The sequence below is a fragment of the Coregonus lavaretus genome, assembly GCF_964263955.1.
Source record: "Coregonus lavaretus genome assembly, chromosome: 33".
Lineage (NCBI taxonomy): Eukaryota > Metazoa > Chordata > Actinopteri > Salmoniformes > Salmonidae > Coregonus > Coregonus lavaretus.
Genome location: NC_140020.1, coordinates 2,566,280 through 2,590,396, shown reverse-complemented (window position 1 = coordinate 2,590,396; position 24,117 = coordinate 2,566,280). Strand labels below are relative to the sequence as shown.

General features: G+C 43.0%; 1 protein-coding gene across 1 annotated transcript in view; it reads right to left on the bottom strand.

Annotated features, from left to right (window-relative positions):
* Positions 1-24,117, bottom strand: part of LOC311108084 (formin-like) — a gene marked incomplete at both ends in the record, with an annotated part of 38,320 nt that overhangs the window by 9,863 nt on the left and 4,340 nt on the right. The window contains 9 exons of the mRNA XM_084150726.1: positions 48-107; positions 499-645; positions 912-1,041; positions 8,748-8,836; positions 8,927-8,988; positions 15,357-15,444; positions 17,185-17,326; positions 20,586-21,313; positions 21,625-21,686. Of these exons, the coding sequence (XP_084006852.1) occupies positions 48-107; positions 499-645; positions 912-1,041; positions 8,748-8,836; positions 8,927-8,988; positions 15,357-15,444; positions 17,185-17,326; positions 20,586-21,313; positions 21,625-21,686 (1,508 nt within the window). The remainder of the gene's footprint in view (positions 1-47; positions 108-498; positions 646-911; positions 1,042-8,747; positions 8,837-8,926; positions 8,989-15,356; positions 15,445-17,184; positions 17,327-20,585; positions 21,314-21,624; positions 21,687-24,117) is intronic.

The window sequence follows — 24,117 nt, the reverse complement described above, 5'->3', positions numbered from 1 at the left end:
ATCGACCAACTTTGTGTAAAACTTTCATCACAATAAATTGACATTACCTCATCCAGGTTGCGGAGATAGTATGATACCACATAGTCGACCAGACTGATACGATTGTCCTGAAAAGAGGAAAGAACACACAACACATCAAAACAACATCAAACATAATGCAAAATAACGCAATGCACATAATCAAAAGAAAGATCACCGCAAACAAAGCTCCGCATTTGTCTGTCTTTTGCCTCGTAATGCTGTTGGATGGTATTGGGTGGTGCTGGAGTTTCAGCTTTTAGCTGTGAATGTGTACAAGACTAACTAATAATAAAACCTTGGTATGTGTGTATACTGGGTCACATTATACACTAATCCAATTGTATACTATTCCAGACCATGTTCTTAACTGTGATTGTCAGTCCAACACTTTAGCCATTACACTAAGGGGTTTGAGCCGTTTTGACAAGGTTGTTTGAAGTGATACTCTACCATACTGCGGAGTTGAGACTTCCTTACCCTGCTCTTGACGTCCTTTAGTTTGGGAAGGATCTCCAGGTCGAAGCCGTCAGCCTGTCCTCTGGTCCTGTTGCCCCCGTTCATGTGGTTCCCCAGGGCTAGAACCAGACCCATCACTTCCCTCACGCTGGAGGTCTCCATCAGATCCTAGATTCAGAGATACCAACCTCCTGTTAACTAATATAGTTTTGACTGCACTTCAGAACAGTAGAGACTCTTTTGAACCTTATGACGATGTGGTGTACAGTGCACACGCTTCCTGTGGTTGCTCTGTTGCCGGACCACCGAAAATGGACCATGGAAATTAGGCCTGACACATAGGCTTGAATGTCCTTTAAACGAACACAGCAAGCTCCTCAATTCATCTGGTAGAAATCTGAATTTCTTAATATTCATTATTATCTTGCAACTACCTTGCAGACGCGAGAGACGATGTCCAACTTGCACTGTATGGAGGCGATGCTGTCTATGAAGACAGACTGGAAGATGATACTTGAAGCTCTGCCTGGGAAGTCTGGTATCTGAGATAACTCATACAGGAACCTAGAGACAACACAGGTGACAGGAAGAAGACATGATGGAAGGTACTTTGATGCTACTACCATCTTTGTCATTTTCCTACATTAGAGTTTAGGGCTGGAATAATTACCGTATAACTGACGGTTATGGATGAAGACCGTCCTGAAAATAAAATAACAGTCATAGCCATTTAAGCTTTAAGCTAAGCTTCCCCTAAAGTAAATTGAATTACATTTGCCAAAATTATCGAGCCTAATTAGCCTATGCAGAAATAAATATAATCTTTCAAAATAGGCTACTATACCAGAAAGCATGATTTGGCCACAGAGGATCATTAGCTTATTTTATTTAAAAGGCTGTGGATTGTTTTAAATCGCATTGTCTACAGTCGGAAGGGCCGCAACTTGGGCAGCTTGCGCTGCAGATACCAAATAGATGATTGTTGAGTTGCGACTGTCAGTGAAAAGTAGAGAGGCCCAGCCAGGCAATATTTCTAAATACAATTGCGAGAAAACATAGTTTGGAAAGCTAATGGCTGCTGCTGTAAAGAGAAGACAATGAAAATACTATTCTGTCTTTTAGTTATCAAAATTCTCAATTTAATTGAGTGAACAGTGTAGCCTATCTTAATTGCATCAGCAGAGAACATCGGCCATATCCCCGGTGAGTGCATATTTACTGTCTTTATCGTTGGGTCAGTGCCACTTGAAAGTTTGTTTTTGGATAATAATGTCCTCCTCCAGGTTAGATGGACGTCATGTTGTATTTGTGTCGTCCCTTCACGTAGGCCGATTATATGGATCAGACAACGTTGTTTTTATTGATCTGTTTGTCAACGTCAGCAGAGTAGGCTACCCATGGTCATTTTTGGCATATTAAAAATGATTCTTGCTAATGTCTCCAGTCATATCAAGTGCAGTAGAATTGCATGAAATGTGTTTATAAAAGGCCACATTTTTCCCATGCAAAGAAAGGAGAAGCAAGTCTGATAGGCTGAGAGTACTCTACGCCACAACGTGCTGCATTGAACAGTACATGAGTTATATTGTTAGCCTAAATTATGACTATCCAATCTATTCATCACATTAGGAATAGTAAGCTACACTGTATATACAAAAGTATGTGGAAACACCTTCAAATTAGTGGATACGGCTATTTCAGCCACACCCGTTGCTGACAGGTGAATAAAATCGAGCACACCGCCATGCAATCTCCATAGACAAACGTTGTCAGTAGAATGGCCTAACTGAAGAACTCATTGACTTTCTACGTGGCATCGTTATAGGATGCCACCTTACCAATAAATTGCCATGCTAGAGCTGTCCCGGTCAACTGTAAGTGCTGTTATTGTGAAGTGGCAACACAAGCTCACAGAATGGGACCGCAGAGTGCTGAAGCGCGTAGCGCGTAAAAATCGTCTGTCCTCGGTTGCAACAATGACTACTGAGTTCCAAACTGCCTCTGGAAGCAACGTCAGCACAAGAACTGTTCGTCGGGAGCTTCACGAAATGGGTTTCCATGGCCGAGCAGCCGCACACAAGCCTAAGATCACCATGCGCAATGCCAAGCGTCGGCTGGAGTGGTGTAAAGCTCGCCGCCATTGGACTCTGGAGCAGTGGAAACGCGTTCTCTGGAGTGATGAATCACGCTTCACCATCTGGCAGTCCGACGGACAAATCTGGGTTTGGCGGATGACAGGAGAACGCTACCTGCCCGAATGCATAGAGCCAATTGTAAAGTTTGGTGGAGGAGGAATAATGGTCTGGGGCTGTTTTTCATGGTTCGGGCTAGGCCCCTTAGTTCCAGTGAAGGGATATCGCTACAGCATACAATGACATTCTAGAAAATTCTGTGCTTCCAACATTGTGGCAACAGTTTGAGGAAGGCCCTTTCCTGTTTCAGCATGACAATGCCCCCGTGCACAAAGTGAGGTCCATACGGAAATGGTTTGTCGAGATCGGTGTGGAAGAACTTGACTGGCCTGCAAAGAGTCCTGACCACAACCCCATCGAATGCCTTTGGGATGAATTGGAACGCCGACTGTGAGCCAGGCCTAATCGCCCAACATCAGTGCCCGACCTCACTAATGCTCTTGTGGCTGAATGGAAGCAAGTCCAATGGAAAGCCTTCCCTGAAGAGTGGAGGCTGTTATAGCAGCAAAGGAGGGACCAACTCCATATTAACACCCATGAGTTTAGAATGAGATGTTTGACGAGCAGGTGTCCACATACTTTTGATCACGTGGTGTATCTTACATACAGTAAGTCTGCAAATGCGAGGATGCATGGAATGCTTTATTATAAAGGTGAATTTGTTTGGTGAACCCTTGTGCCACCTATCCTGCCTGGTACTGTGATGCAACCATTGTCATGGTAAAGTAGAATTTTCATTCAAATGATGCTAACTGGTTTGGCTCATGCAATGAAATATATATTTTGTGATGTCAGTTGAGTTGAACCAACAAATCACAGCACATATTGATTAGTACACTTCCTGCTCTTACTTCCTGCTTTGCTCCTATGGTTACACTCGCAATCAAATCAAATGTTATTTGTCACATGCTTCGTAAACAACAGGTGTAGACTAACAGTGAAATGCTTCTTACGGGCCCTTCCCAACAATGCAGAGAGAAAATAATATAAATAATAGAAAAATAATAACATGAGGAATAAATACACAATAAAGTTACTAGGCAACAGGATAGATAATAAACAGTAACAGCAGCGTATGTGATGAGTCAAAAGAGTTAGTGCAAAAAGGGTCAATGCAAGTAGTCCGGGTAGCTATTGGTTAACCATTTACAGTACATTCAGAAAGTATTAAGACCCCTACCCTTTTTCCACATTTTGTTACGTTACAGCCTTATTCTAAAATGGATTAAATTACATGTTTTCCTCATCAATCAACACAAAATACCCCATAATGACAAAGTGAAAACAGTTTTTTTGAAATGTTTGCACATTTAAAAACGCCAAAACCAGAACTACCTTATTTACATAAGTATTCAGACCCTTTGCTATGAGACGCGAAATTGAGCTCAGGTGCATCCTGTTTCCATTGATCATCCTTGAGATGTTTTTACAACTTGATTGGAGTCCACCTTTGGTAAATTCAATTGATTGGACATGATTTGGAAAGGCACACACCTGTCTATATAAGGTCCCACAGTTGACAGTGCATGTCAGAGCAAAAACCAAGCCATGAGGTCGAAGGAATTGTCCGTAGAGATCCGAGACAGGATTATATCGAGGCACAGATCTGGGGAAGGGTACCAAATAATTCCTGCGGCATTGAAGGTCCCCAAGAACACAGTGGCCTCCAGCATTCTTAAATGGAAGAAGTTTGGAACCACCAAGACTCTTCCTAGAGCTGGCCGCCCGGCCAAACTGAGCAATCGGCGGAGAAGGGCCTTGGTCAGGGAGGTGACCAAGAACCCGATGGTTACTCTGACAGAGCTCCAGAGTTCCTCTGTGGAGATGGGAGAACCTTCCAGATGTATAACCATCTCTGCAGCACTCCACCAATCAGGCCTTTATGGTAGAGTGGCCAGACAGAAGCCACTCCTCAGTAAAAGACACATGACAGCCCACTTGGAGTTTGCCAAAAGGCACCTAAAGGACTCTCAGACAATGAGAAACAAGATTATCTGGTCTGATGAAACCAAGATTGAACTCTTTGACCTGAATGCCAAGCGTCACGTCTGGAGGAAACCTGGCACCATCCCTACGGTGAAGCATGGTGGTGGCAGCATCATGCTGTGGGGATGTTTTTCAGCGGCAGGGACTGGGAGACTAGTCAGGATCGAGGGAAAGATGAAAGGAGCAAAGTACAGAGAGATCCTTGATGAAATCCTGCTCAGGAGCGCTCAGGACCTCAGACTGGGGCAAAGGTTCACCTTCCAACAGGACAATGACCCTAAGCACACAGCAAAGACAATGCAGGAGTGGCTTCGGGACAAGTCTCTGAATGTCCTTGAGTGGCCCAGGCAGAGCCCAGACTTGAACCCGATCGAACATCTCTGGAGAGACATGAAAATAGCTGTGGAGCGACGCTCCCCATCCAACCTGACAGAGCTTGAGAGGATCTGCAGAGAACAATGGGAGAAACTCCCCAAATACAGGTGTTCCAAGCTTGTAGCGTCATACCCAAGAAGAATCGAGGCTGTAATCGCTGCCAAAGGTGCTTCAACAAAGTATTGAGTAAAGGGTCTGAATAGTTACACTACCGTTCAAAAGTTTGGGGTCACTTAGAAATGTCTGTGTTTTCTACAGAAAAGCAATTTCTTTGTCCATTAAAATAACATCAAATTGATCAGTGTGGCTATCAGTAAATGGCTATTGTAGCTGGAAATGATTTTAAATGGAATATCTACATAGGTGTACAGAGGCCCATTATCAGCAACCATCAGTCCTGTGTTCCAATGGCACGTTGTGTTTGCTGCTCCAAGTTTATAATTTTAAAAGGCTAATTGATCATTAGAAAACCTTTTTGCAATTATGTTAGCACAGCTGAAAACTGTTGTGCTGATTAAAGAAGCAATAAAACTGGCCTTCTTGAGACTAGTTGAGTATCTGGAGCATCAGCAATTGTGGGTTCGATAACAGGCTCAAAATGGCCAGAAACAAATAACTTTCTTCTGAAACTCGTCAGTCTATTCTTGTTCTGAGAAATGAAGGCTATTCCATGAGAGAAATTGCCAAGAAACTGAAGATCTCGTACAACTCTGTGTACTACTCCCTTCACAGAACAGCGCAAACTGGCTCTAACCAGAATAGAAAGAGGAGTGGGAGGCCCCGGTGCACAACTGAGCAAGAGGACAAATACATTAGAGTGTCTAGTTTGAGAAACAGACGCCTCACAGGTCCTCAACTGGCAGCTTCATTAAATAGTACCCGCAAAACACCAGTCTCAACGTCAACAGTGAAGAGGTGACTCCGGGATGCTGACCTTCTAGGCAGAGTTGCAAAGAAAAAGCCATATCTCAGACTGGCCAATAAAAATAAAAGATTAAGATGGGCAAAAGAACACAGACACTGGACAGAGGAAGATTGGAAAAAAGTGTTATGGACAGACTAATCGAAGTTTGTGTTCGGATCACAAAGAAGAACATTTGTGAGACGCAGACCAAATGAAAAGATGCTGGAGGAGTGTTTGATGCCATCTGTCAAGCGTGGTGGAGGCAATGTGATGGTCTGGGGGTGCTTTGGTGGTGGTAAAGTGGGAGATTTGTACAGGGTAAAAGGGATCTAGAAGAAGGAAGGCTATCACTCCATTTTACAACACCATGCCATACTCTGTGGACGGCGCTTGATTGGAACCAATTTCCTCCTACAACAGGACAATGACCCAAAGCACAGCTCCAAACTATACAATAACTATTTAGGGAAGAAGCATTCAGCTGGTATTCTGTCTATAATGGTGTGGCCAGCACAGTCACCGGATCTCAACCCTAATGAGCTGTTGTAGGAGCATCTTGACCGTAAGAAGTGCCCATCAAGCCAATCCAACTGTGGGAGGTGCTTCAGGAAGCTTGGAAGCTTCAGATTACCGCAACAAATTGACAACTAGAATGCCAAAGGTCTGCAAGGCTGTAATTGCTGCAAATGGAGGATTCTTTGATGAAAGCAAAGTTTGAAGGCCACAATTATTATTTCAATTAAAAATTATGATTTCTAACCTTGTCAATGACTACATTTCCTATTCATTTTGCTATATTTCCTATTCAAACTCATTTCATGTATGTGTTCATGGAAAACAAGGAAAATTCTAAATGACCCCAAACTTTTTAAAGTTTTTTAAAATTATAAATTAGCAAACACTTCTAAAAACCTGTTTTTGCTTTGTCATTATGGGATATTGTGTGTAGATTGATGAGGAAAAAAACACATTTTCATCCATTTTAGAATGAGGCTGTAACGTAACAAAATGTGGAAAGATACTTTCAGAATGCACTGTAACTAACTATTTAGCGGTCAGATGTCAAGCAGTTGCCATACCAAGCGGTGATGCAGCCAGTCAAGATGCTCTCAATGGTGCAGCTGTATAACTTTTTGAGGATCTGAGGGCCCATGCCAAACCTTTTAAGCCTCCTGAGGCGTTGTCGTGCCCTCTTCACAACTGTGTTGGTGTGTGTGGACCATGATAATTCCTTAGTGATGTGGACACTTGAAGCTCTCAACCTGCTCCACTACATTGATGTGGATGGGGGCATGCTCTGCCCTCCATTTCCTGTAGTCCACGGTCAGCTCTTTTGTCTTGCTGATGTTGAGGGAGAGGTTGTTGTCCTGGCACCACACTGCCAGGTCTCTGACCTGCTCCCTGTAGGCTGTCTCATCGTTGTCGGTGATCATGCCTACCACCGTCGTGTCGTCTGCAAACTTAATGATGGTGTTGGAGTCGTGCGCGGCCATGCAGTCGTGGGTGAACAGGGAGTACAGGAGGGGACTAAGCACGCACCCCTGAGGGGCCCCCGTGTTGAGGGTCAGCGTGGCAGATGTGTTGTTTCCTACCTCACCACCTGGGGGTGGCCCGTCAGGAAGTCCAGGATCCAGTTGCAGAGGGAAGGGGATCAGGCCCAGGGTCCTTAGCTTAGTAATGAGTGTGAAGGGCACTATGGTGTTGAACGCTGAGCTGTAGTCAATGAACACAAATCCACCCATTACTGTATGTCAGGAGCGGAGGAGAGGATAAAATGTGTGTCTTAAAAATATATATATATATATTTAAAATTTGTATTCTTTTTTTTAGATTTATGCTATCCTATCGTTATTACAGTGACTGTGGTAATTTGGCTGGCCAATAACTATCATCCAAAATTCCATGACCGTCACAGTCCTATTAGAGTTCCAACCAATGTATACCATAAAAGCTGGTGCCTTGAGGTGGAGATGGTGCCTTGAGGTGGAGATGGTGCCTTGATGGGGAGATTGTGCCTTGAGGTGGAGATGGTGCCTTGAGGTGGAGATGGTGCCTTGAGGTGGAGATGGTGCCTTGACGGGGAGATGGTGCCTTGATGGGGAGATGGTACCTTGAGGTGGAGATGGTGCCTTGAGGTGGAGATGGTGCCTTGAGGTGTGGAGATGGTGCCTTGACGTGGAGATGGTGCCTTGAGGTGGAGATGGTGCCTTGAGGTGGAGATGGTGCCTTGACGGGGAGATGGTGCCTTGATGGGGAGATGGTCCCTTGAGGTGGAGATGGTGCCTTGAGGTGGAGATGGTGCCTTGACGGGGAGATGGTGCCTTGACATGGAGATGGTACCTTGAGGTGGAGATGGTGCCTTGAGGTGGAGATGGTGCCTTGACGGGGAGATGGTGCCTTGATGGGGAGATGGTACCTTGAGGTGGAGATGGTGCCTTGAGGTGGAGATGGTACCTTGACGGGGAGATGGTGCCTTGATGGGGAGATGGTACCTTGAGGTGGAGATGGTGCCTTGAGGTGGAGATGGTGCCTTGAGGTGGAGATGGTGCCTTGACGGGGAAATGGTGCCTTGAGGTGGAGATGGTGCCTTGACATGGAGATGGTACCTTGAGGTGGAGATGGTGCCTTGAGGTGGAGATGGTGCCTTGAGGTGGAGATGGTGCCTTGACGTGGAGATGGTGCCTTGAGGTGGAGATGGTGCCTTGACGTGGAGATGGTGCCTTGAGTTGGAGATGGTGCCTTGAGGTGGAGCTACTCACAATTCCTCCACAGAAAGTTAACAAGGTGAAAAGAAGGGGAAGGAGAACACTCACTGTTCAGGTTTGTCCAGCAGCTTGACCTGCTCCTCCTCTGAAGTCTGGTAGTGTTTCTTTATCCTCTCCAGCTCATCAGGCTGGGCTCTCTGGTAGGGGCATCAAACAACACTTAAAACTGCAAACTGAAGAGAGCTCAAAATGCAAAAAGGACAATACAAGAAAGGAGTGATACTCACGTTGTCGTGTAAAGCCTGGATTGTTTCCAGGTCCACTACAGAGTTGTCCACCGTCAGCACAGCTACAGGAGTAAACAGGTTCACTGAGTCATGAGTGAAGGTAGTGCATGGATACAGTGAATTGCATCTTTACAAACATGTGGGGTCACATAAGGGTATTTCTATGACTGGCGGGAAACTGTAGGCGTGAGTGTGAGATTTTTCCCATAATCACACAAAATAACCCAAGCCAACTCTCCTACACGATTCCCAAAAAACAAAGTCTGTCTCCACATGATCAGTGTTGTGCTGGTGAGAGGTGTGTAAGGGCCAGATATACGCACGCACGCACACACACACACACACACACACACACACACACACACACACACACACACACACACACACACACACACACAGACACACACACACACACACACACACACACACACACACACACACACACACACACACACACACACACACACACACACACACACACACACACACACACACACACACACAGCCAACAAATCTAAAAATCTCCACTTCTGGGAAACTAACTGCTCCCTGCCACAGAAACCAAAGAGATCCACAGTGTAGATTCCTTCCCCTGAAGGTACTGTCTTTCCCAGTTCAAATGGTAATTCTCAGAATGTGTCCCAAATGGCACCCTATTCCCTATATAATGAACTGCTGGGCCCTGGTCAAACGCAGCGCACTATATAGGGAATAGGGTGCCATTTGGAATGAAGCCTTAGCCTGTCATTGTGGGATGTTTTCTGCTGAGTCCTTTTTTCTAATACTGATCATATATCCTGCTGTTCCATCTGTTTAATACTGATCATAAATCCTGATGTTCCTTTTGTCTAATACTGATCATATATCCTGATGTTCCTTTTGTCTAATACTGATCATATATCCTGATGTTCCTTTTGTCTAATACTGATCATATATCCTAATGTTCAATTTTTCTAATACTGATCATATATCCTGATGTTCCTATTGTCTAATACTGAACATATATCCTGATGTTCCCTTTGTCTAATACTGATCATATATCCTGATGTTCCTTTGTCTAATACTGATTATATATCCTGATGTTCCTTTTGTCTAATACTGATCATATATCCTGATGTTCCTTTTGTCTAATACTGATCATATATCCTAATGTTCCTTTTGTCTAATACTGATCATATATCCTGATGTTCCATTTTTCTAATACTGATCATATATCCTGATGTTCCTTTTGTCTAATACTGATCATGTATCCTGATGTTCCATTTTTCTAATACTGATCATATATCCTGATGTTCCTTTTGTCTTATACTGATCATATATCCTGATGTTCCTTTGTCTAATACTGATCATATATCCTGATGTTCATTTTGTCTACTGCTGATCATATATCCTGATGTTCCTTTGTCTAATACTGATCATATATCCTGATGTTCCTTTTGTCTACTACTGATCATATATCCTGATGTTCCTTTTGTCTAATACTGATCATATATCCTGATGTTCCATCTGTTTAATACTGATCATAAATCCTGATGTTCCTTTTGTCTAATACTGATCATATATCCTGATGTTCCTTTTGACTAATACTGATCATATATCCTGATGTTCCTTTTGTCTAATACGGATCATATATCCTAATGTTCCTTTTGTCAAATACTGATCATATATCCTGATGTTCCATCTGTTTAATACTGATCATAAATCCTGATGTTCCTTTTGTCTAATACTGATCATATATCCTAATGTTCCTTTTGTCTAATACTGATCATATATCCTGATGTTCATTTTGTCTACTACTGATCATATATCCTGATGTTGCATTTGTCTAATACGGATCATATATCCTGATGTTCCTTTGTCTAATACTGATCATTTATCCTGATGTTCCTTTTTTCAACTACTGATCATATATCCTGATGTTCCATTTTTCTAATACTGATCATATATCCTGATGTTCCATCTGTTTAATACTGATCATAAATCCTGATGTTCCTTTTGTCTAATACTGATCATATATCCTGATGTTCCTTTTGTCTAATACAGATCATATATCCTGATGTTCCTTTTGTCTAATACTGATCATGTATCCTGATGTTCCATTTTTCTAATACTGATCATATATCCTGATGTTCCTTTTGTCTTATACTGATCATATATCCTGATTTTCCTTTGTCTAATACTGATCATATATCCTGATGTTCCTTTTGTCTACTGCTGATCATATATCCTGATGTTCCTTTGTCTAATACTGATCATATATCCTGATGTTCATTTTGTCTACTGCTGATCATATATCCTGATGTTCCTTTGTCTAATACTGATCATATATCCTGATGTTCCTTTTGTCTACTACTGATCATATATCCTGATGTTCCTTTTGTCTAATACTGATCATATATCCTGATGTTCCATCTGTTTAATACTGATCATAAATCCTGATGTTCCTTTTGTCTAATACTGATCATATATCCTGATGTTCCTTTTGACTAATACTGATCATATATCCTGATGTTCCTTTTGTCTAATACGGATCATATATCCTAATGTTCCTTTTGTCAAATACTGATCATATATCCTGATGTTCCATCTGTTTAATACTGATCATAAATCCTGATGTTCCTTTTGTCTAATACTGATCATATATCCTAATGTTCCTTTTGTCTAATACTGATCATATATCCTGATGTTCATTTTGTCTACTACTGATCATATATCCTGATGTTGCATTTGTCTAATACGGATCATATATCCTGATGTTCCTTTGTCTAATACTGATCATTTATCCTGATGTTCCTTTTTTCAACTACTGATCATATATCCTGATGTTCCATTTTTCTAATACTGATCATATATCCTGATGTTCCATCTGTTTAATACTGATCATAAATCCTGATGTTCCTTTTGTCTAATACTGATCATATATCCTGATGTTCCTTTTGTCTAATACAGATCATATATCCTGATGTTCCTTTTGTCTAATACTGATCATGTATCCTGATGTTCCATTTTTCTAATACTGATCATATATCCTGATGTTCCTTTTGTCTTATACTGATCATATATCCTGATTTTCCTTTGTCTAATACTGATCATATATCCTGATGTTCCTTTTGTCTACTGCTGATCATATATCCTGATGTTCCTTTGTCTAATACTGATCATATATCCTGATGTTCCTTTTGTCTACTACTGATCATATATCCTGATGTTCCTTTTGTCCAATACTGATCATATATCCTGATGTTCCATTTTTCTAATACTGATCATATATCCTGATGTTCCTTTTGTCTACTACTGATCATATATCCTGACGTTCCATTTCTCAAATACTGATCATATATCTTGATGTTCCATCTGTTTAATACTGATCATAAATCCTGATGTTCATTTTGTCTAATACTGATCATATATCCTGATGTTCCCTTTGTCTAATACTGATCATATATCCTGATGTTGCATTTGTCTAATACTGATCATATATTCTGATGTTCCTTTTGTCTAATACTGATCATATATCCTGATGTTCCTTTTGTCTAATACTGATCATGTATCCTAATGTTCCCTTTGTCTAATACTGATCATATATCCTGATGTTCCATCTGTTTAATACTGATCATAAATCCTGATGTTCCTTTTGTCTAATACTGATCATATATCCTGATGTTCCTTTTGTCTAATACTGATCATATATCCTGATGTTCCTTTTGTCTAATACTGATCATATATCCTGATGTTCCTTTTTTCTAATACTGATCATATATCCTGATGTTGCATTTGTCTAATACTGATCATATATCCTGATGTTCCTTTTGTCTAATACTGATCATGTATCCTGATGTTCCATCTGTTTAATACTGATCATAAATCCTGATGTTCCTTTTGTCTAATACTGATCATATATCCTGATGTTCCTTTTGTCTAATACTGATCATAATCCTGATGTTCCTTTTGTCTAATACTGATCATTTATCCTGATGTTCCTTTTGTCTAATACTGATCATATATCCTGATGTTCCATTTTTCTAATACTGATCATATATACTGATGTTCCATGTTTCTAATACTGATCATATATCCTGATGTTCCTTTTGTCTAATACTGATCATATATCCTGTTCCTTTTGTCTACTACTGATCATATATCCTGATGTTCCTGTTGTCTAATACTGATCATATATCCTGATGTTCCTTTTGTCTAATACTGATCATATATCCTGTTCCTTTTGTCTAATACTGAACATATATCCTGATGTTCCTGTTGTCTAATACTGATCATATATCCTGATGTTCCTTTTGTCTAATACTGATCATATATCCTGTTCCTTTTGTCTAATACTGATCATATATCCTGATGTTCCTGTTGTCTAATACTGATCATATATCCTGATGTTCCTGTTGTCTAATACTGATCATATATCCTGATGTTCCTTTTGTCTAATACTGATCATATATCCTGATGTTCCTTTTGTCTAATACTGATCATACACTGCTCAAAAAAATTAAGGGAACACTAAAATAACACATCCTAGATCTGAATGAATGAAATAATCTTATTAAATACTTTTTTCTTTACATAGTTGAATGTGCTGACAACAAAATCACACAAGAATTATCAATGGAAATCAAATTTATCAACCCATGGAGGTCTGGATTTGGATGAAAATTAAAGTGGAAAACCACACTACAGGCTGATCCAACTTTGTTGTCCTTAAAACAAGTCAAAATGAGGCTCAGTAGTGTGTGTGGCCTCCACGTGCCTGTATGACCTCCCTACAACGCCTGGGCATGCTCCTGATGAGGTGGCGGATGGTCTCCTGAGGGATCTCCTCCCAGACCTGGAATAAAGCATCTGCCAACTCCTGGACAGTCTGTGGTGCAACATGGCGTTGGTGGATGGAGCGAAACATGATGTCCCAGATGTGCTCAATTGGATTCAGGTCTGGGGAACGGGCGGGCCAGTCCATAGCATCAATGCCTTCTTCATGCAGGAACTGCTGACACACTCCAGCCACATGAGGTCTAGCATTGTCTTGCATTAGGAGGAACCCAGGGCCAACCGCACCAGCATATGACTCACAAGGGGTCTGAGGATCTCACCCTCATGGAGTCTGTTTCTGACCGTTTGAGCAGACACATGCACATTTGTGGCCTGCTGGAGGTCATTTTGCAGGGCTCTGGCAGTGCTCCTCCTGCTCCTCCTTGCACAAAGGTGGAGGTAGCAGGCCTGCTGCTGGGTTGTTGCCCTCCTACGGCCCCCTCCACGTCTCCTGATGTACTGGCCTGTCTCCTGGTAGCGCCTCCATGCTCTGGACACTACGCTGACAGACACAGTAAACCTTCTTGCCACAGCTCGCATTGATGTGCCATCCTGGATGAGCTGCACTACCTGAGCCACTTGTGTGGGTTGTAGACTCCGTCTCATGCTACCACTAGAGTGAAAGCACCGCCAGCATTCAAAAGTGACCAAAACATCAGCCAGGAAGCATAGGAACTGAGAAGTGGTCTGTGGTCACCACCTGCAAAACCAGTCCTTTATTGGGGGTGTCTTGCTAATTGCCTATAATTTCCAGCATGTGAAATGTATTGTCAATCAGTGTTGCTTCCTAAGTGGACAGTTTGATTTCACAGAAGTGTGATTGACTTGGAGTTATATTGTGTTGTTTAAGTGTTCTCTCCCTTTATTTTTTTGAGCAGTGTATATCCTGATGTTCCATTTGGTCTGACTAGATCAGATATGACAGTACAGCTGAATGGAGATTTGGTGGTGGTTGGAGTTAGGCCCTGTCTGTCTGTCTGTCTGTCTGTCTGTCTGTCTGTCTGTCTGTCTGTCTGTCTGTCTGTCTGTCTGTCTGTCTGTCTGTCTGTCTGTCTGTCTGTCTGTCTGTCTGTCTGTCTGTCTGTTTGAAGTCAAATACAGGGTAGAGGGGTCCAGAGTCAGACTTTTAGTTGTGGTTCAGATGACTCACTTGGTTGGAACATAGACTAGTGCTTGAGTTGTGGGTTTGAGTCCTACACGGACCACACATATTGAATATACTGGATGTGTAAACTGTTAATTGTGCCATCTTAGATTAAGTTGTGGGTTCTGGTCCTACATGCGCCACATAGGCATTTAGCTACTATTTATGTAATAGCTTTGGATAAAAGCCTCTGTTGAATGTCTAGATTCCGTTTTAAAAAAAGAGAGAAGAGAGAGTATGCACCCTTCTTCTCAGAGATTATTTTAGATGCACAGTACATGTCAGGGGTTTTCAAACCTCACCTCGGGGACCCCAGACATCTCACAATGTTGTTGTAGCCCTGAATAAGCTCTCCTGATTCACCTAATCAAGGGCTTGATAATAAGTTGACAAATTGAATCAGTTGTGCTAGTTCTGGAATAAATCAAATACATGGAACGGCTGGGGGTCCCACTGCTGTATGCCACTCACCTTGCAGTATGTCATTCATCTCCAGGTGCAGACTAGAGATGAGTATCCCTACGGCCTGGGAACGCTTCCCATCCAGCAGCTTAATGACCTGACCAGGGAGAGGAAGGCAACCCAGTCACCATGACAACAGTGGAGTTCGGCTGACCATCAGATGAGGTAAGAGGAAAAGAGGTGGACTAATGGAAGACTAATGAAGGGGTTGACCATTAATGGAGACCAGAGCCTCTCTCTCCACCCCCTCTCTTTCGCTCATTCTTGTCTCCCTCCCGCCCCCCCTCTCTCTGATGGACCAGAGCCTCTCTCTCCTCTCTCTCTCTCCCCTCCTCTCTCTCCACCCCCTCTCTTTCTCTCCTTCTCTTGTCTCCCCCCCCCCCTCCCCCACTCTCACTCTGATGGAGACCAGAGCCTCTCTCTCCTCTCTCTCCACCCACTCTCTTTCTCTCTTTCTCTTGTCTCCCCCACCCCCCTCTCTCTCTGATGGACCAGAGCCTCTCTCTCCTCTCTCTCTCTCCTTCCTCCTCTCTCTCCACAACCTCTGTCTTTCTCTTGTCTCCACCCCTCTCTCTTTGTCTCTCTCTTTGTCTCTCTCTCTCTCTCTCTCTCGCTCTCTCTCTCTCCTCTCTCTCTCTCTCCTCTCTCACCAACCCCTCTCTCTTTCTATCTTTCTCTTGTCTCCCCCCTCCCTCTCTCTCTCTCTCTCTCTCTCTGATGGAGAATATAAGCTAGTCAAAAGAGGTAAAGCACAGCGAAGGTCATAACATGGTGTACAGTACACTTAATTAATAGCCAGAGCTGTAGCTGTAAGAATGCACTTTTACATGTATCATGGCTGACTGTAGATAGATGACCATGGAGACTTCATCATGGCTAACTGTAGATAGATGACCATGGAGACTTCATCATGGCTGACTATAGATAGATGACCATGGAGACTTCATCATGGCTGACTGTAGATAGATGACCATGGAGACTTCATCATGGCTGACTGTAGATAGATGACCATTAAAGAGACTTCATCATGGCTGACTGTAGATAGATGCCCATTAAAGAGACTTCATCATGGCTGACTGTAGATAGATGACCATGCAGACTTCATCATGGCTGACTATAGATAGATGACCATTAAAGAGACTTCATCATGGCTGACTGTAGATAGATGACCATGTAGACTTCATCATGGCTGACTATAGATAAATGACCATTGAGACTTCATCATGGCTGACTGTAGATAGATGACCATTGAGACGTCATCATGGCTGACTGTAGATAGATGACCATTGAGACTTCATCATGGCTGACTATACTGTAGATAGATGACCATGGGACTTCATCAACTCATTTTTAAACAAACAATTTCTGATCAGGTTTCTGGAGCAAAAGTTATTAAATTACTCTCCAGCTTCATGTTTTCACATCATTGTTAGTGAAAGAATAATGTTCACATCCAGAACTATCATGTTCATTCCAGGAGCAAATGCACAGGCATGTTTGGGCATCCAGAAATAAAAACATGAATACATAATATTTTGGACTACAACCTTAGCTTCAACTAGCCTGGGAATCAAAACTGAATTCATAATTAATTTTGTGAAAAACATGAAACAGTAGTGGAACTGAATTCAGTGTGGATTTTCCAGGCTACATTTCAGCTACTGTAAATCCACAGACATCAGCCCCCTCTAGAGGTCAACATACACATTAACATTCCATATTGTGCTACATAGGGAAAGGGGAAACCTAGTCAGCTGCACAACTGAATCCATTCAACCGAAATGTGTCTTCTGCATTTAACCCAACCCCTCTGAATCAGGGAGGTGCCTTACTGTACCTTCTTGGCCTTGACTTTCTTCTCATAGGCCTCTGCCAGAGGTTTTCTCTTGGTCTGTATGGTGGTCTTTGAGAACAGGTCTTCAAACTCTGTGGTGTTGATGATGTCTGGCTCCTCAAGAGAGTTCCACAGTGTGTCCTTACTGAGAAAGAAGAAGAAAGAGAGAGAGAGAGAGAGAGAGAGAGAGAGAGAGAGAGAGAGAGAGAGAGGGGGGGGGGGGGTTAGAGAGAGAAAGAGAGGGGGAGAGAGTGATAGAGAGAGAGAGAGAGAGAGAGAGAGAGAGAGAGAGAGAGAGAGAGAGAGAGAGAGAGAGAGAGAGAGAGAGAGAGAGGGGGGGGGGTTAGAGAGAGAAAGAGAGGGGGAGAGAGTGAGAGAGAGAGAGAGAGAGAGAGAGAGAGAGAGAGAGAGAGAGAGAGAGAGAGAGAGGGGGGGGGGGTTAGAGAGAGAAAGAGAGGGGGAGAGAGTGAGAGAGAGAGAGAGAGAGAGAGAGAGAGAGAGAGAGAGAGAGAGAGAGAGAGAGAGAGAGAGAGAGAGAGAGAGAGAGAGAGAGAGAGAGAGAGAGAAATAAGTCTCGATCAAATCTATACATATTGATGTGTTTAAGAATTGTGGCCAAATATATTGGCACCCTTGCACTTTTCTTAAATAATTCCCTATTTCTTCTCAAATAAGTTGAAATTGAAACAAATGTTTGGTCTCCACACCTTGTTATTGGATTGTCAACATTGCAGAACCAAGTTCACAATCTTTATTTAGAAGCAGATTATTAAGGTTTTTTGGAGTGCAATGTTCAACCCAGTGTCCAAATACTGTGTCTCTGTTGAAGGTTGTGGATCTTCCAGCAGGACAACAACCCCAATCACACATTAAAAAGCACCCAGGAATGGTTCAATAAGAAACGCTGGACTGTTCTGGAGTGGCCAGTGAAGTCCAGATCTGAATCACAACTAAAACCTATGGCGAGATCTGAAAACAGCAATTGGTGGAGGGTACCTCTCAAAAGAATTAGAGCAGTTTGCTGCTCAAGTGTGGGCCAAACTGCTAGTAGAAAGGTGTAGGGAGCTTATTGATGGCTACAATAAGTGCTGTCTGCAGTTATCTTGGCCAAAGGCTAGCTCCAGGGTGCCAATAATTTCGTCCATGCCATTTGTCTTTATTTTCTAAATAAACAATTTAAATCTAAAGTTTACAAAAATAAAATTGGTTCTACAATTTTGAAAATCTAATAACAAGGTGTGGAGACCAAAAGTGTTCTTCAATTTCAACTTACTTTTTTGAAGAAATAGGGAACTATTTAAGAAAAGTGCAAGGGTGCCAATATATTTGGCCGCAACAAATGTTATGCTATTTCCTCTCTCCTTTCTCTCTGGCCACCAGGATGAAAGACCATCCAGAGGGGCTGTTGGTGTTGAGCACACAGCTATTTAACAGAGCCACGCTCATAACATAACAGTTTGCGGTTGTCTACATTGGCTGGATGGAGAGCTGTGAGAGGGAACAAGCACGTTCAAAAGGTTTCGGATTAAAGTGCAACAGTAGAGAGATCTGCTTCTGCTTCTTTTGATTATAATTATTTTAGACTGTCCTGTGGTGTGTCCAAATATTGAAAAGTGATACGTGTGAACATCGGGGTGGGTCGGGATCAGCGATAAGTGTGAACATCGGGGTGGGTCGGGATCAGCGATATGTGTGAACATCGGGGTGGGTCGGGATCAGCGATATGTGTGAACATCGGGGTGGGTCGGGATCAGCGATAAGTGTGAACATCGGGGTGGGTCGGGATCAGCGATAAGTGTGAACATCGGGGTGGGTCGGGATCAGCGATAAGTGTGAACATCGGGGTGGGTCGGGATCAGCGATAAGTGTGAACATCGGGGTGGGTCGGGATCAGCGATATGTGTGAACATCGGGGTGGGTCGGGATCAGCGATAAGTGTGAACATCGGGGTGGGTCGGGATCAGCGATATGTGTGAACATCGGGGTGGGTCGGGATCAGCGATAAGTGTGAACATCGGGGTGGGTCGGGATCAGCGATAAGTGTGAACATCGGGGTGGGTCGGGATCAGCGATAAGTGTGAACACCGGGGTGGGTCGGGATCAGCGATATGTGTGAACATCGGGGTGGGTCGGGATCAGCGATATGTGTGAACATCGGGGGGGGTCGGGATCAGCGATAAGTGTGAACACGGGGTGGGTCGGGATCAGAGATAAGTGTGAACATCGGGGTGGGTCGGGATCAGAGATAAGTGTGAACATCGGGGTGGGTCGGGATCAGAGATAAGTGTGAACATCGGGGTGGGTCGGGATCAGCGATAAGTGTGAACATCGGGGTGGGTCGGGATCAGCGATAAGTGTGAACATCGGGGTGGGTCGGGATCAGAGATAAGTGTGAACATCGGGGTGGGTCGGGATCAGAGATAAGTGTGAACATCGGGGTGGGTCGGGATCAGCGATAAGTGTGAACATCGGGGTGGGTCGGGATCAGAGATAAGTGTGAACATCGGGGTGGGTCGGGATCAGAGATAAGTGTGAACATCGGGGTGGGTCGGGATCAGAGATAAGTGTGAACATCGGGGTGGGTCGGGATCAGAGATAAGTGTGAACATCGGGGTGGGTCGGGATCAGAGATAAGTGTGAACATCGGGGTGGGTCGGGATCAGCGATAAGTGTGAACATCGGGGTGGGTCGGGATCAGAGATAAGTGTGAACATCGGGGTGGGTCGGGATCAGCAATAAGTGTGAACATCGGGGTGGGTCGGGATCAGAGATAAGTGTGAACATCGGGGTGGGTCGGGATCAGAGATAAGTGTGAACATCGGGGTGAGTCGGGATCAGAGATAAGTGTGAACATCGGGGTGGGTCGGGATCAGAGATAAGTGTGAACATCGGGGTGGGTCGGGATCAGCGATAAGTGTGAACATCGGGGTGGGTCGGGATCAGAGATAAGTGTGAACATCGGGGTGGGTCGGGATCAGAGATAAGTGTGAACATCGGGGTGGGTCGGGATCAGCGATAAGTGTGAACATCGGGGTGGGTCGGGATCAGTGATAAGTGTGAACATTGGGGTGGGTCGGGATCAGAGATAAGTGTGAACATCGGGGTGGGTCGGGATCAGAGATAAGTGTGAACATCGGGGTGGGTCGGGATCAGAGATAAGTGTGAACATTGGGGTGGGCGGGATCAGTGATTAGTGTGAACATCGAGGTGGGTGGGATCAGTGGTTTGTCTGTTTTGTTTTGCAAAGTAAAAAAGAACAACTTTACAATGGTGATTACAATGTAAAAATGGAAGAGACATACTGATTTTGTTACCTTGTACAAGAAAAATAAAACTTTGAGTTAATAAATATTTGACTAATTGATTGATTGAGTGATTGATTGATTGTTAGGTGTAACACATACTTGTTGTCCTGTATCTGTATCCTGGTCCAGTAGAGAGGCTTCATGGGACAGGCTGGTTCCACAGCAGGCTTCCTGTGGCATTTATCCACCAACACACTGAGGTTAAGACCCCCTGGAGGGGGAGGGGGACCACAGCCTGGTGGTGGTGGAGGGGGAGGGGGACCACAGCCTGGTGGTGGTGGAGGGGGAGGGGGACCACAGCCTGGTGGTCGGGTTGGAGGAGGGCCGTCAAGTCCCTGGGTCTGGTTTGGGAAAGGAGGAGGAGGTAGAGGAGGAGGTGGGGCTAGGTTGCCTGATGAAAACGCTTGAAGAAGTGGTTCTGATAGTGGGAGTGGAGGAGGAGGAGGGAGAAGAAGGGGGGAAGAAGAGGGAGAGGAGGGAGAAGAGGGAGAGGTAGCCTGTCCAGACAGATTTAGACTGATAGAAGCCAGGTCCAGTCTCTTAGGCACGTTGAGGGGGGGTTGGGGGCTCAGACACAGACTGACACCTCCCTCCTGATCCTCAGGGGTGCTGATAAAGGTCTGGCGGTCTGTCTGAACGCACACGGTGCGGACGGTCCGGGGTGAGAGGTCATCTCCCGTGGATACGGCCACGTCTCGGAGGTCTCCACGGCGGTGGTGGGCACCCAGGGCTAGGTCGCTCTGTAGCCGGGCCAGGGTGCACTCCAGGCGGAATACACACTCCTCATTGTCCCCTCTCATCTGGCGCAGCTGCTTCCCAAAGTCCTCCTGCAGTTAACGTTAGGGTTGTGTTAGGGTTGTGTAAGAGTTGTGATAGGGTTGTGTTAGGACTGTATTAGGGTTAGGGTTGTGTTAGGGTTAAGGTTGTGTTAGGGTTAAGGTTGTGTTAGGGTTGTATAAGAGTTGTGATAGGGTTGTGTTAGGACTGTGTTAGGGTTAAGGTTGTGTTAGGGTTGTATAAGAGTTGTGATAGGGTTGTGTAAAGGAAGTGTAAGACCAGCTGTATGACCTACAGGTCTGTGGCTAAATCTGTCTGGGTCACAGGTATTAAAGGAGGTGTAGTACTGTGCTTTACTGACCTGTGTCTTCTCCAGCTCCTCTTTGCATTCTCTCTTCAGCTGCAGGAGGGCTGCCTGGTGTTCTGGAGGACAAGCAGACCGTGATGAAATATACAACTGAACCACAAGGTGGCAGTAAATCTCTATAATCTAAAAATACATTCCCTATTGTTACCATACATTTCTTTCAAAATCTTCTCTTTTTTTATTATTACATTACGTCATTTAGCAGACGCTCTTATCCAGAGCGACTTGCAGTTAGCGCATACATTATTATTTAAGATTTTTTTCATACTGGCCCCCCATGGGAAACTAACCCACAACCCTGGCGTTGCAAACGCCATGCTCTACCAACTGAGCTACATACCTGCCGGCCATTCCCTCCCCTACCCTGGAGACGCTGGGCCAATTGTGCGCCGCCCCATGGGTCTCCCGGTCGCGGCCGGCTACGACAGAGCCTGGATTCGAACCAGGATCTCTAGTGGAACAGCTAGACCACTGCGCCACTCAGGAGGTTATTATTTTTCCTTTTATTTTTTCCTTTTAAGGGGGTAGATCGGCTTAATATTGGAGATAGATTGTAACTTCCATCAATGTAATTGTCTGCATCTCTTCCAATCCCCCATGTTTATATATATATATAAACATGGGGGATTGTATATACATATGTATATATATATATATATACATATATATATATATATATATACACATATATATATATATATATATATATATATACATATATATATATACATATATATATATACACATACACATATACATACATACATACATACATACATACGCATACATATCCTTAAAAAATATATACTCCCCTGTGGTCCTCTGTAAATGTCCTCTGTAGCTCAGTTGGTAGAGCATGGCGCTTGTAACGCCAGGGTAGTGGGTTCAATCCCCGGGACCACCCATATGTAAAAATGTATGCACACATGACTGTAAGTCCCTTTGGATAAAAGCGTCTGCTAAATGGTTTATTATTATATTATTACTTTCCAACCCCACCACCCTTTCCCCACTTGGAGTAAACTAGTGAACAACAATGCTTAGGCCTCTACTTCCAGCTTATACTTACTATCTACATTTTATGGACACAGTCAATTTTACAATAATTATATTTTGTTTGTTTTTTCTCCTGAACTTCTTCTACTCTCAACCTCCGATCATTTTCATGATGTCCATCCGGTTTGCTTCTATATGCCATATCTTTCTAACTGTGCTCTTCCACAAAAGCTCCCAACCTACAACCTATATACTTATTATTTATTATGGACACAGTATGCTTAAATGATTAGTTATCTTGTTATTATTCGTTGTTAGTTGTTATTAGTCCCATCCTTCAACTCCATTCAACACCTCCCATTTATCTCTTAACACCATCCATATAGGATTTCTATTTGCCATATATTTTTCAACTGTACTGTGATGTTTTACAAAAATTCTGAACCTTTCTATTCTCATTGTTTCTACAGATTGTGAATTGAAAATATTTTTTTTTGCTAAAAGTATTATTATATTATTGATCGATTGACTATGACTTTTCAGATCACCCAGTAATGCTATCTGCAGGGTTAGCTCCAGGTAAATATTGCAATCCTTTAGCCATTCCTGGACCTGTGTCCAAAAACAAGCTACAAATGGACAGTACCAAAACAAATGATTCTGTCTCTTATAAAATTCTGCAGAGCTGGGAAGATTGTATCCCCCATATAAATAACATTCTATTGGTAGCAAGAATTTTATATAATAATTTAAATTGAAAGATTCTAAGTTTTGAATCCGGTGTCGTTTTGCGTATCAGTTCATAAACACTATGCCATGGGATTGGTACGTCAAAAATCTCTTCCCAACTATTTTGCAATCTATATGGGACGGCTGTCAATCCTTTGGTCCTTAAATGAAACTGGTATACTTTTTTATTTATCACAGTTTTCCTTAACCAATTATGTTCTTTAATGCAAGGCCGACAGACAAATTCCTTACTTTCTCCCCCTTCCACTTTCCTCTTCCATTTTTGCGGTAAGGCTGCAATTATTTGGTTGTAATTTTGGGTAGAGCAGACATTTCCATATGTTTTTGTTAGCTGCATGTGAGACATAACTCCATCAGTTCTACCGATGATATCATTTATGAAGATTATACCTTTTTTAAACATTTAGTCAAATTTTTTTTTTTTTGGTCAATTAGTATATTTGAGTTTAACCACAATATGTGTTGCCTTATTTGTTCTGTCGTTTCTGGATGATTAAATTGAAGTTGCAACCAACTATCTATGGCTTGTTTTAGAAATAGTGATATTTGGGAGATGATTTCCTTTTCAAATAACTGAAAGTGAGAGGTTGTAATCTGAATAAAGGGAAAAAGGCCATTCTTGAACATTGGGTGAGACAATCTTACTAATTTGCTAGAGAACCAGTTCGGATTTAAGTATAACTTTTGTATGACTGAAGCTTTTAGTGATAGGTCTAATGCTTTAATATTTAATAATTTCTG